General features: G+C 60.2%; 1 protein-coding gene across 1 annotated transcript; it reads right to left on the bottom strand.

Annotated features, from left to right (window-relative positions):
- Positions 1-1681: 1681 nt before the first annotated feature.
- Positions 1682-8922, bottom strand: LOC136322667 (keratin, type I cytoskeletal 42). Its single transcript, XM_066254569.1, has 8 exons — positions 8452-8922; positions 6186-6268; positions 5910-6066; positions 4643-4804; positions 3892-4017; positions 3413-3633; positions 2082-2131; positions 1682-1965 (listed from the first exon to the last, which is right to left on the bottom strand). The coding sequence occupies exons 1-8, from the start codon at positions 8920-8922 to the stop codon at positions 1868-1870; spliced, it is 1368 nt and encodes a 455-aa protein (XP_066110666.1). The 3' UTR covers positions 1682-1867.
- Between the last annotated feature and the right edge of the window lie 4394 nt (positions 8923-13316).

The raw sequence follows: 13316 nt of genomic DNA, 5'->3' as shown, positions 1-13316 counted from the left end.
TGGGCGTCAGCATGCGTGTGTGCATGTCTCTGGTCTTAAGCCCGTCACCTGTGATTCAGGCAGGCCCTCCAGCGACGCTTTCCCATGACCTAATATGGAGAAGAGGAGAGGCAGGATGTCGCCGTCCTCACCACCGAGCCCTCCCAGGCAGCTGCCACCCCAGCCGGCCCGCCTTGCCCCTGTGTCTGGTCGGTAATGGCTGGGGAACCCAGCAGCCCCTAGCCTAAGGTGACCATCCTTCAGTGCACACCACGCCATCCACAGTTCCGGCCCCGGGCTTGGCGCTGGGGAGATGGCGAAGACGGAGCCGCCTTCCCGCCTTGGGAACTGGACCTAAACCACCAAGCTCACCACAGCGCTGTCGGGTCTCAGGTGACCGCCTCGTTTCATAGAGAAGGAAACCGGGGCTTGAGAGGGATGGTGTCCCACTGCCCCCACACACCCGTGGGGCTGGGCTGGCAGGGCTTCCTCCCTCACCCCACAGCACCAGCTCCCCCCACCCCAGGACCCTGGACACACTGGCCCCCTCTACACAGCCCTGACCCCACAGGAGCGTTCCACAGGCTACAATTCCACAGGGCCAGTTTTCTGACCTGCTCCCTCCCTGGGACTCCTGGTGACCCAGACGAACCTTTCCTCACCTCCCTCTAACAGGTGGGGAGGTTCTGGGCGTGGGTGGGCAAAGAGGAGCTTAGCTACAGGATGGGGAAATGACAGCTGGGAGGGGAGCGGCGAGGTAAAAGGGAGCTGGGAGAACCGAAGGCCATGCCCCCTCCCACCCTCCTGTACCCCAGGAGATCTCAGAGGAAGGTGAGCAGCATATACCTTAAGACTCAGCCTACGGATACTGCCCAAGAAGAGGGTCTTCCTGAGACCCTCCCAGCCAGTCCCCCCCAACGCACAGCCTTCCCCAGAGGCCCCACTCAGTCCCCTGACAAGACCCTCCAGGATGGACCCTGAGACCCCCACCAGCTGCACCCTGCCTTGCCTACCACCCCCGGCCCAGCCTGGGCCCCAGTGTCCCAGCAGGCACGCTGGGCAGAGAGTGGTGTGTCTCAGACTGCCAATGGCTTCCACTTCCCAGACAGGCCCAGACAGCCCCCGCCAGCAGCTGAGAGAAATTCCCTAATAGCCTGGCAGCTGCCAAGCCACCAAAGCAAACAGGACGCCCCCCACGTTCACAGGCACACCAGCCGCCCCACCCCACACGCACACACCCCTGCGCTGGGCAGAGCCGGGCTGGCGTCCTGGGCTGGCGATGCGGCCACCACCTCCTTTCACCCGTCATTGTCCCGGACCACTTGTTCAGAAAGCCCCCCACCCAGCCGCTCTGTCCCACGGGGGCGGAGGCGGGAGCTCTCTATAGTAGTCACAGATCCTTGAACCGTCTAAGGGCCCTCCCAGGGACGAGCCATGGGCAATGGGGACTTCCAGGGCTGATTGTTTGAAACTTTCCCAGCTTGTTGGGCTGTCCCATCCCCCCAACCTCGATCCTCCTGCCTCCTCTCCTCTCACCCTCCCAGAAGCCCCAGGCCTGATTGGGTGGGTAGAACAGGTTGGCAGGTGACAAGCGCCACCCAAACATTCAACAAACTGTCCTCCTCCTCCAGTCCCTCAGCCTACACTGCCCCAAGCCAATGACCACGCCAGATCACAGGAGGCATTGAACTTGAGGCAAAGCTTTAATAGTGGTCACTGGGGCAAACTCAGGCGGCCCCCTTCTGCAAGGGGCTGTGGGAAGCAGATACAGAAAGACAATAGCTCTTGGGCAGTGGGCACTTGGGGCTCAGCAGTAGCGCGCTAGGAGCTGGAGGCGTTGGCTGCCCCACGACCTTCAAGGCCGGGCTGTTGCAAGTGGAAGGGGGCCTCAGTGGGTAGAGCGGTGGACCTGCTCCCGGGAGGAGACCACCTTGCCATCCTGGACTTCCTCCACGATGGTGCGCACCTGGCGGCTGGTGACCGTGGCTGCAGAGGATAGAGGAGGGGAGTGCAGGGACCCTCAGGCCAGAGCCCCGCCCCCAGTCTGCCACACAGTAGGGTCCTCAGACTCTCCCACCCACTCTGGACTTCCCGATTCTTACCATCCCGGGAGGGCTGCGAGGCCAGGGACGAGGAGTACTGGGTGGTCAGGCTACAGGAAAAGAGAGGGGACCTGTCAACCTAGGAGAAGCAGCTGGAGAAGCCCAAGGTGAGGGGAGAGAGGTCCCAGCAAATCCGAGAGAAATCACAGCAACAGTACACAGAAAAGGATGGCAACTGCAAGGGTCAAAGGGCACAGGCCCAGTGGGCAAAAGTAGGAAAGGGGACATCCCAATAGAAGCTAATCAGAATTTATAAGAAGAAGTTAAGCAACTGGTTTTTCCATATCTCAAAGGGCCCAACAAATAGACTCAATTAAAGCTAGAGAGACTGTAGTTAGACTATAGATGGACTTCACCATCTTCAGAAAACAAAAAAGCTGGAATGCATGACTAAGCATGGAGACTCCGGGATATTCTCAGCTCCCTTGCATAGGGCCCCAATCCAACCTCCAACTCCAAACCAGATTGCCACCCTGCTCCTCGTCCCATCCCAAGTAATGGCGTGATCAACCACCAGTCACCAGAACCAGAAACCCAGGGTCATCATTACCCATGCCTTCATGTTCTCACTCAACACTTATTGAGTCCCGCTGCAAGCCATACTCTCCCTGCCTCTGCTCCTGTCTCCTGACCAGCCCCCCTGACCCACCCTGGCCTTGCTGATGTATTCCTCCCTTTGCAGCCAGCGTGAATGTTCTGGGACATCTTGATCATACCTGTGCTGTTCAAAACCCTTCCATAGCACCTCAACATCTACCAGATAGTCTGTTTTTGTTTTGTTTTGTTTTTTTCTGAAGTGAGAAGTGGGGAGGCAGAGAGACAGACTCTCACATGCACCTGACCGGGATCCACCCAGCATGTCCACCAGGGGGCGATGCTCGACCCCTCTGGGGTGCTGCTCCATTGCAACCAAAGACATTCTAGCTCCTGAGATAGAGGCCATGGAGCCATCCTCAGTGCCCGGGCCAACTTTCTCCAGGGGAGCCTTGGCTGCGGGAGGGGAAGAGAGAGACAGAGAGGAAGGAAAGGGGGAGGGGTGGAGAAGCAGATGGGCGCCTCTCCTGTGTGCCCTGGCTGGGAATCGAACCCGGGACTTCCACAGGCCGGGCCGATGCTCTACCACTGAGCCAACCGGACAGGGCCCAGATAGTCTGTTTTAATGTGGCATCCAGTGCCATAGCCAGACCCCAGCCCACGATCTCAGTTTCGCTCCCTGCAAGCCTCCACATCTCCTCCTGGCCTTTGCTGGTGCTGTGCTGCAGCTGAAACATCCCTCCCCAGTTGAAACGGCCCCAGATCACTTGAGCAGCTGCCTGGGCGCCCCTACTCACTGGGCATCCTCGCCCTCCAGCAGGCGGCGGTAGGTGGCGATCTCCTGCTCCAGCCGCGTCTTCACGTCCAGCAGGATCTGGTACTCGTGGTTCTGGCGCTCCATGTCACAGCGCAGCTCGCTCAGCTGCTGCTCGATGCTGCTGATGAGCCCCTGCAGCTGGGCCAGCTGGGCCCTGTAGCGCGCCTCAGTCTCCGCGAGGCTGCCCTCCAGCGATGCTTTCTGTGGGTCAGGGGACAGGTGGCTGGGTGAGATACAGATGGGACCCAGAGGTCCACCCAGAGGGGGACCCCACTGTGTAAGGCTATGGGTGCAGCCAGCGTGGTGGGGCGGTGACGAGGCCAGAGAGGGACCCATGTCGTTGTGTGAAGTGACACAGTGAGGGAGTCTCTGCTTCTCTGTGTTGGGGGGTGGGCATCTACGAGGCTGAGCCCACCCTAGGATGACAGGGACAAAGCAGAGAGGGGACGGAAGCCCTACCATGCTGAGCTGGGACTGCAGCTCAATCTCCAGGTTCTGCACGGAGCGGCGCAGCTCGGTGATCTCCGTCCGGCTGCTCTGCAGGGCCTCCGTGTTGGTGGCCACCTCGCGGTTCAGCTCCTCCGTCTAGAAGCAGGGTGGGCCACAGGGCCTTGAGGAGGCTTGTGGCAGTGGAGCAGAGGACAGGGGCCACCCTGAGCCCTGACCTTCTGGGCTTGCCCCCCCCAGCACCACACTGGCCTCTGTGGGGCTCCAAGCACACCTGCACACAGACACCCTCTATGCCCACATGGGAACGAGCTGAATTCACCCGGCTGTGCAGTCATTTGCATCGGGGACTCCTCCTGAGCTGCAAGCCGTGCTCAAAGACAGGCCCTGGGTTTGTTCCTTTTGCGCCTGTTACCATCCAGGCGAACTGTCACGGTTCAGTGTGTGTTTTCTAAGGGAATGCTCTGTATCCAAACACACACACCTATAGAGGCCTGTGCGGGAGAAGCCCTCGTGGGGGGTGAGGACACCTGGCTCTGTTCCCCCGGCCACAGCAGAGGGGGTGTGAACACGAGCCTCCCTGAGCCTCACAGTCTGCATCTAAACGTGAAGGTGGGTCCAGCCAGTTTCCTAAGGTCCTTCCAGAGGTAACAGTCTGTGGAACCACACATTCTCCAGCCCACACTCAGCACACAGCACATGCACACACGTGTGTGTGCACGCATGCGCGCGCGCGGACACCTGCTCGCACACGGCCACCCACCTTGCTGAAGAACCAGTCCTCGGCGTCCTTGCGGTTCTTCTCCGCTATCTTCTCGTACTGGTCGCGCATCTCATTCAGGATGCGGCTCAGGTCCACGCCGGGGGCGGCGTCCATCTCCACGTTGACATCCCCACCCACCTGGCCTCGCAGGGCGTTCATTTCCTGGGCAGAGGAGAGCAGGAGCTCACCCAGGGCCTTCCCGGGGAGAGACCCTGGGGCCTGCCTTCTCCACCTCAGAGAGACAGGCGCAGATCAGACAGACAGACAGATAGGCAGGCAGGCCAACAGCTCCCCACCCTGAAGGTGGAGGCAGATGTCATGTCTCAAATGTGCAGGGCTGTAGATATCAAACATCCTCCCCAGCACATGCTCGGTGTCCACCCCCAGTGTATGCTGGGGCAGGAGACAGGGCAACTCTCTGTCATGGCAGGAGGGACCCAGGACAACCTCACTCACCACCCTTGCCACCCATGCCGACCACACAGCACAGAGCGGGGGAAAGTAGCCCCCAGTCCACTGGGAGGACCAGACTCCGTTAGGAAATGCAAGCCCTATAACCAGCCCGAAAGCCAGTTGGAGACATTCCCTGGCTCCTGCTACTTGAGGATTGGGCTCCCCTAGCTCAGGTCAGTGCAGAGGTCAGCTGAGAAGGAAATCACAGGCTCATTAGTCCTGCAAGGTCTTGGGTTGAATCTTGGGGCCCCTGGGATCCAGAGTTCTCTGGAAAAGGAGGTGAGAGAGGTGGCCGAGTGGTGCAGTTAGACCTGGATGTGGACGTGGGTCAGATGGATCAGAGGGATGATGTCTGTGCAGCCTTGGATAAACCCCTTAACCTCTCTGAGCCTCCGTTTCTTCCCTGGTAATGGGCAGAACGAGCACCCTTCTCCCAGCACTGCTGTTCGTATCACAGAAATAATTGCTGTGAATCACTTGTAATGGGCTGGGCAGATGTTCATTGTTATGACTATCCCATTATAATTAATTGTAACAATTAACATTCTTGTTCCTTGACTGATTTGCTCATTAGATAGTTAACTGCCACCACACAGTGGGCCATGCTTTAAAGGACATGGAAACAATCTTCGTGGAGGGAGAGTCCTCCAAGCCTTACCCAGGACGCTCTGAGGGCGCCCAGGTCAGGGCCAGGAACCTACCCTGGCTGGGCAGTAAATGCAGAGCATAGCCCCGGGCCAGGAAAATTCAGAGGCCCCAGCCTTGCTTGTTTCCAGGCCAGTTTCTCCTGCATTCGTTCCCAAGCTGGCCTCACCTCCTCATGGTTCTTCCTCATGTAGGCCAGCTCCTCCTTCAGATTCTCGATCTGCATCTCCAGGTCGGCTCTGGCCAGGGTCAGCTCGTCCAGCACCCGGCGCAGGCCGTTGCTGTCGGCCTCCACGCTCATGCGCAGGTTCAGCTCCGTCTCGTACCTGCGAGGGGTGGAGGCGTGAGCCACGGAGGACCACAGCACACCCTCTCGAACACACAGAGGGCTCTGTGACAAGCAGAGCCGGACCCGCCGCCAGCAGCCCCGGAGGCCCGGACTCACTTGGTCCGGAAGTCATCAGCTGCCAGGCGGGCGTTGTCGATCTGCAGCACCAGGCTGGCGTTGTCGATGGTGGCCGCCAGGATCTGGGGGAGATGATGGGCTCCATGAATAAGCACCCTCAGCAGCCCCAGGAAGGCCCAGCAACACCCCTCTTGCAGCCAGAATAAAGGAGGTCCTCCTCTGAGGACCCTGCTGGGGGACTCACAGAGTGATGAGGGCACCATGCCCAGGCATAGGTGACCATGATGCCGGAAAACAGACCCATATGTACCCCTCAACAACTGTGGGGTCACTGCCCAAGCCACCTGAACCTCACTCCCTCTTTCCCAACTAACTTTACCTCTAAACTCAGTTGCCATCTCCTCCAGGAAGTCCTCCTCAATTCCCCATCTGGGTCCCTCTTCTGGACATACCTCCTCCCTGCCCATCTCACTTTCACAGCACTTCTTCCAAGCATGATTTTTCCACAGCATTTTTGGTTATTTCCTCTTCCAATGAACTCTGAGTTCCAGGCACAAGGCCACATCTGTCTTGTTCCCTTCAGAATTTCCAGCCCTGGGCACAGTACCTGGCCCAGAGTCGACCTCCAGGAAACACTAGTTTAATTAAGCGATTAATTAGTTAATTAATGAGGTTACAACTGGCCCCATCTCAAACTTAAGGCAAAGCTTTCTTTCCCTCAGGGTTATCGGGGGGTTTAAATGAGAACACAGGAGACTTTGGAAGGAGCAGAACATTAGTTATTATTACTGCTGTTGTTATTGTCATTGTGACAAACGCCCAAGAGAAGCTCCAATCAAGGGCCGTGGAGCTGGGGGTCGGGGGCGAGTGAGGCCCAGAGGGAGCAGATTAGCCAGGTAGAACTTGGAATTTTTCAAGGCTGAGCGCTGAACTGTGGGAGGTGTAACGGGGAAGCCCCAGCAAGCGAAAGCAGCCTCGGGAGCTCGTCCTGGGTCTGGAAACTGACCTTGTCGCTCACTGGGCCAGTTTGTTACCCACCGCAAACCTCAGTGGTTCCGTCCCACTCACCTCCCTCGGGATGCTGATTGGACCCAGTGAGGGGCGGCTGCAGAAACCCCTGAGGGGTGCAGTGACTCAGAGGCCGAGGCCTGGTGCCAGGTGCACTGGGGGCTGGTGATGAGCAGCTGGCTGAGGAACTGGCTCACCCCGAATGGAATTGGAAGCACACTGACTCATCAGGGCTCCCCTGTGTTCCCCGCTGCCCGGACCAAGCCCAGCATCTGCTCTAGCACCGACAGTAGCTCTGCTTCCAGAGGGCAGTTGCAGGAATTCCTTGTGTGGCAGAGGTCCCAGGAAGGGACAGGCAAAGCCCCTTGAAAAGCAGGAAAATGAGCAGGCCTGACCATGGGGGGCCATCGGGCCCCACTCCTGCTTCCCCCAAGCCCGGTTCTCTGCTTCTGTTTGACCTCCCAGCTGCCTCCAGCGCTTGCAACACTCAAGTACCCCCTGGGGGACCCAAGTGCCACATTCACAGAATGCCAAGGCCATGTTCTTAGAAGGCAGGGGTGTATGTGAGAGAGAGAGAGAGAGCTGTCTCCTTCCTCAGACTAAGAGAAATTCCTTTCCCTAAGGAGCTCCGGTCTGAGTGGAAAAACAACGCTGCTTTCTTCAAGGACCCTCCCCCCCCCGTCTGCCCTCAGGGACCCCCAGAGTGACCATCATGGAGAAAGCACAGAGGACCCACAACGGGAGCAGCCATGAGACATGCCAAACACAGTGAAATCAGCACAATGAACAGGGCATAGACAGATCCTCAAAGTGTTGAAGGGACCTCAAGATCTGGGGATTAGAGGCAAGTGCCATTTATCCAGGAGGACTGCCCGGAGGAGGTCAAGCAGTCAGGCAGACCAAGAGGGAATGGAATATAAGAAGGAGATGTCCAGCCTCACCTCCCAGCAGGCTACACCCAACTCTTCCTAACCACTATGTCTTTGCCCGCGTTGTTCTCTCTACCTGGAATGCCATCTGCTGCCTCCAAAATCCTGAAGCCCCCCACCCAGTTTACTCCTCCATCACCCACCCCAAATATACTCCGCCAGAAACGGAGAGCTCCAAACAACCTCCCTGCACAGGACGCCCTCCAGGCCTGAGACACGAGCTAAGTGCCAGATCAAGTGAGTAACTGAACGATGGAGATCTGAGCTAGAAGAGAATGTTCACAGAGGTCCCAAGTGGGGATGCACTGAGTCAGAAGCAGGTACTAAGGACAAAGGGCAGAGGGCAGGAAGCTGCCTGGCCCACACACCTTGTTCCTCAGGTCCTCGATGGTCTTGAAGTAGGGGCTGTAGTCCCGGCCAGGCTCAGGGCCCTGCTTCTTGTACCAGTCCCGGATCTTCACCTCCAGGTCCGCGTTGGCCTCCTCCAGGGCGCGCACCTTGTCCAGGTAGGAGGCCAGGCGGTCGTTGAGGTTCTGCATGGTCTCCTTCTCGCCGCCCCCCAGCAGGGCTTCCGACACACCAATGCTGGGGCTGAAGCCCCCACCCAGGTTGCAAGAATAGCCCCCACCGTAGCCACCCCCCAGGCCTGATGTGAAGCGGGATAAAGAGACTGACATATTGCCGCAGCTTCCAGCTCCCAGGAGGCTGGGGACTCGACAGGCGCCCCCCATATGGACCGTGGACACCCGAGAGAAACCTCCAGTGGGCACACCCAGGCCCAAGCCCTTGACAGAGCCGGAGGTTGAGAACTGGCGGATGCTGGTGGTAGTGGCAGCCATGGTGTCAACGGGTCAGGAACAGTGTCTGGTCTGGACAGAGACCCTGGGCAGCCCTTTATAGCCAGGTTATAGGGGGCTGGGCCCCTGGCTCTTGAAGTCAAAGCCAAAATCTCAGCCATGTAATTTGCTGTGTATCAACCGCCCAGGGCCTGGAGCTCAGGCTGGACATGCTGAGTGCACCCCCCAGGACCCCTCCCCTGCCAGAGCCTGGCCTGGGCAGGTGGCCTCTTAGAAGCCCATTGTTCGAAACAAAGGTGGTGTTGGAGCTGCAGCCCCAGGCTAGGGTGATCCTCCATCCTCAACAGCAATTAGACCTCTGAGCTCATTCTTGGGGGAGTTAGAGAACCCAGCCCTAAGAGCCAGAAAAGGCCTAAAACAAGGCTCCACAAGCCTGAACCCCAGAGGCTGCTCGGCCCCCAACCCAGCATTCCTGGTCCCCGCGGAGAGGGTGGAGAGGCGTGGGTGACACCCTCGCCCAGCGCCAGTGTGGCCCTGAGGAGCCCCTGGGCTGAGAGGGAGAATCTGCCTCCAACCTGGGGAGCCCCCCAGATTCTTTGGGCCCCCCAAGTCTGTGGCGCTGGCCCAGGGAGCCCCATCTGAGGGGAATAGACACAGGGTTGATTAGGGAGCTTTGGATCCAAGTCTTATAGGAAGTCAATTCATAAGCCTCCGTTTCCTCGTTTGTAAAATGGGAATAATTCCTGCCTCCCGCGGTCTCTGAAGGAATCTGAGGAGCCAGTGACATCAATCAGAGACTGAGGGAGAGGAGGAAGCCAGAGGGTTTAGGGGGCCCTCTCCTGCTCATCCCCCCAGCACCTGAGGAAAGCCATTCCGAGTCCCCCCTCAGAAGGCATGAGGGCAGAGAAGCAGGATCTGCGGGTCAGCGCTGCCAGGAAGCAGCGCGATCCCACATCCTGTCGGCTGGCACCCGCCGCTGCCCGACAAGGAGATTACCAGCCTAATCTCCGTGGCGCTAATCATTTCGGCGCTGCCAGGACGCTGGCGTTGGCACAGGGCCTGCCTGGATGGGGAGCTCCCAGGGGTGGCCAGAGCACATGGGATGGGCAGGGGAGGGCAAGCCTGTCTCCACGGGGAAGCTTGCGGGTGGCCTGGGCACTCCGCCACACACAGGGACAGGGAAGCAGTCGGGTTTTCCATGCGGCTTAAGCTCCTGTGACGAGACTAGACTACTGGAAAGACTGCCCGCGTAGAAAGTGGGTGGCCTTTCATGTAAAAGTGTTTCCTGGCTTGAAGTGTGGGGACAGCCTGAGCTATCTGGAAGAGCAGGGAGAACCCCAGCCTTCTCCTGCTCCCGCCCTGCCTAAGAAGTCTGGGGGTTCCGAGGGCTGGAGGGCGGAGGGAAGGGGCTCAAAACCAAGCTCAGACCACCAGGGCTGTTTCCTGAGGTTAGGCATCAGGAAGGACTTCCTAGCACTCTAAAACCATCTTGGGGGGAGAGAGGAAATCAATAGAACCTGAAGTCATCTGTGTAGGCCAGAGGCAGGCCTTGCACCAGCTGGTCACCCTCACACGGAATGACATGCAGTGAGGAAAGAGCCCTCCCATCCCCTGCTAAAGCCACACTCCCAAGAACCCCTCTCCAGGGGCTGGCTGGACCCTCCCTGCCCCCTGAACCCTGATCCCTGCTCCCAGCCCCCTGCCCCCTGCTCCCAGCCCCCTGCCCCCTGTCCCCTGCCCCCTGCTCCCAGCCCCCTGCCCCCTGCCCCTGCCCCTGCCCCCTACTCCCAGCCCCCTGCCCCCTGCCCCCTGCCCCCAGCCCCCTATTCCCAGCCCCCTGCCCCCTGCCCCCTGCTCCCAGCCCCCTGCCCCCTGCCCCCTGCTCCCAGCCCCCTGCTCCCAGCCCCCTACCCCCTGCCCCCTGCCCCCTGCTCCCAGCCCCCTGCTCCCAGCCCCCTGCCCCCTGCCCCCTGCTCCCAGCCCCCTGCTCCCAGCCCCCTACCCCCTGCCCCCTGCCCCCTGCTCCCAGCCCCCTGCTCCCAGCCCCCTGCCCCCTGCCCCCTGCCCCCTGCTCCCAGCCCCCTGCTCCCAGCCCCCTGCCCCCTGCCCCCTGCCCCCTGCTCCCAGCCCCCTGCCCCCTGCCCCCTGCTCCCAGCCCCCTGCCCCCTGCCCCCAGCCCCCTGCCCCCTGCCCCCTGCCCCCTGCAGGCCAGCCTCACTCCCTCAGAGAAGGCACTGCTCACCCTCCAGCACTGAGGCTGGAGCAGAGCCGGGACCTGGGGCCAGGGGCCAGGCTGTGAGGACCACTGCCCCTTGGTGTCTCTCCCCAGAGCCCACCCTCAAAGCCCCCAGACTTTAGCCTTGAGGCCCAGTCTGAAGCAGCAGAGAATCTGTCAACCTTCTTTCCTCCCTTCCAAACCACCGAGTCCTCAGTCCCTGTCACCCCTTTGCCCCCTCCAGCCCCTCAGCCCTGGTGCCAGGCTGCACGCCCGGTCTGGGCCTCTGTTTCCCACACCAGTGACTCCCAGGCCCTTTGCTCAGCTCTGTAGAGCCCCGTCTGGCACAAAGTCCCCAAGTGCTGAAGAACGGGCCCAGGTCAGCCCCTGTCTCCAGGTAAAAGGGCAGCGTTGGGTCCCAAGAAGGCCACTCTGGCCCTCCGGAGTCTGCGGCCATCCCTGGCAGGCCTAGAAAAAACCAGACATTTCTCCCCTGCAGCCCAGGGTCAACCCTGACCAGACCTTCCCAGCAGGTTCACTGTGAGGAGACCAGGGCTCAGGGTGCTTGGGCGTCGGGCTGGGCAGCCGGGCATTAGTGGCAGAGTCACGCCTGGAACTAAGGCCCATGCAGCCCACGCACTCCCTGCTGGGCAGGGAGGCCTGGCAGGAACCAGCCAGAGGGCCTCGCAGCCGTGACTCCTCCTGCCCGGGCCTGTCCTCCACCCCCAGCAGGGAGAGGCCCCTGGCAGCCAGCAGGCAGTGCAGGGCTTACAGCCCCCACAGTCGCCAGCAGCTTGGCCCACATGGAGGATGAGAGGAAAAGGAGGAAGAGATCCAGCCGCAGAGGCTTCTGGGAGTCCAGCACAATGTGGCAGGGGACAAGAAGAGGAGGCCCCAGGGAATAGCTCCCAGCATCCCCCAAGGACCTCATGCCAGCCCCGGGCTTGACGAACCCAGAGGTCCTGAGTCTCCTGGCCAGCAGTTGCTGAAAAGCTGGCAGTTGCTGAAAGGCCAGCATGCTTGCATGTGGCACAGGACAGGCCCTGCCTGCCTTACTGGGGTTTGAGCAGGGCCAGGGTGCTGGACTACACCCACCCCTGTGATGTTGATGGAAGGCACATGGTACAGCATGATCTGAGGGCCCCCGTATACAGCCGATGTTCTATAAATGCAGATTGAAGTTGATGACGGCCAACCGATATCTGCCCAGCTAACCTTGGCCCCTATAGGACTCCAAGCGTTTACTGTCACCACCTAGGACAGTGTCCACCGCACCCAGAGCTGCAGGTGTTCTGTAGGCATTTGAATTGTTGGGGTCACAGAGCCTCGGCCACATACTGGGATGAAGACAGGGACCCAGGAAGGGAACACATGGCTACTGACTCTCTCCCCCACGGAAAAGCATCCATATGAGGGGAGTCCAGGTAAGGGAAGGCCCAGGAGTCTGGGGTAGGCTCCCATCTGGGACCTTGCTGGGTAATGAGAAGAGAACTCCAAATTCTTCAGGGGTCCCAAGGCTCCTCAGTCCCCTCGCAGGCCCTGCCACTAGGATGCCTGTCAGCTCCTTTCCGTTTGCCCTGGGATGAGACAGGCAGGGCCACCAAGGAGCCCACACCTTACCTCATCCCTGAAGCACTCCCTGCGGGGCCAGGCATGCCCCTCAGAAGTCCACCCTCACCAGCAACGCCTGCCCCAGGTGAGTTCCTCTTCCTCCTCTCTCCTGCTTCCTCAGCCTCCTTCCGAGGCCCCAGGCCTGCTCTGCCCAGGTCCACCCACTAATGACTTGTGTCTGGCTCCTCAGGCCCCCCCTCCACTTCCCAGGGCTGTGGGAGATAGGAAACTGTCCTGGGGGCCCTGGGAGCCTCCTCCCAGGCAGGGAGGTCAGAATCAAGGGTCCCCCACTGCTCCTGCGGCCAGGAGCTCCCTCCCCAGGGACAAGCAGACTCCGCCCCGCCTCCCTCTGACTGGTTTCCAGAAACCATCCGTCTGGAGTGGACCCAAGACACAGGACGCAGACAACTGCACTCACCTCGCCTTTCCAGGGAAAGCCACGTCAGTGCTGGGGCCCCTCCCCAAAGGGGCCAAAGGCCTGAGTGGCCCAGATAGGACCCAGGGCTGGTGGAGACGGCAAGAAGGAAGGGAAGGCCGGAACCAGCAAGAGTGGGCAGGGGAAGTCAGGGCAGGGGGGGCTGGGCCTGACGGAGGGGGCACGAGGCACCTG

Source organism: Saccopteryx bilineata, chromosome 2 (assembly GCF_036850765.1).
Source record: "Saccopteryx bilineata isolate mSacBil1 chromosome 2, mSacBil1_pri_phased_curated, whole genome shotgun sequence".
Classification (NCBI taxonomy): Eukaryota; Metazoa; Chordata; class Mammalia; order Chiroptera; family Emballonuridae; genus Saccopteryx; species Saccopteryx bilineata.
This window is presented reverse-complemented; position numbering and strand designations above follow the sequence as displayed.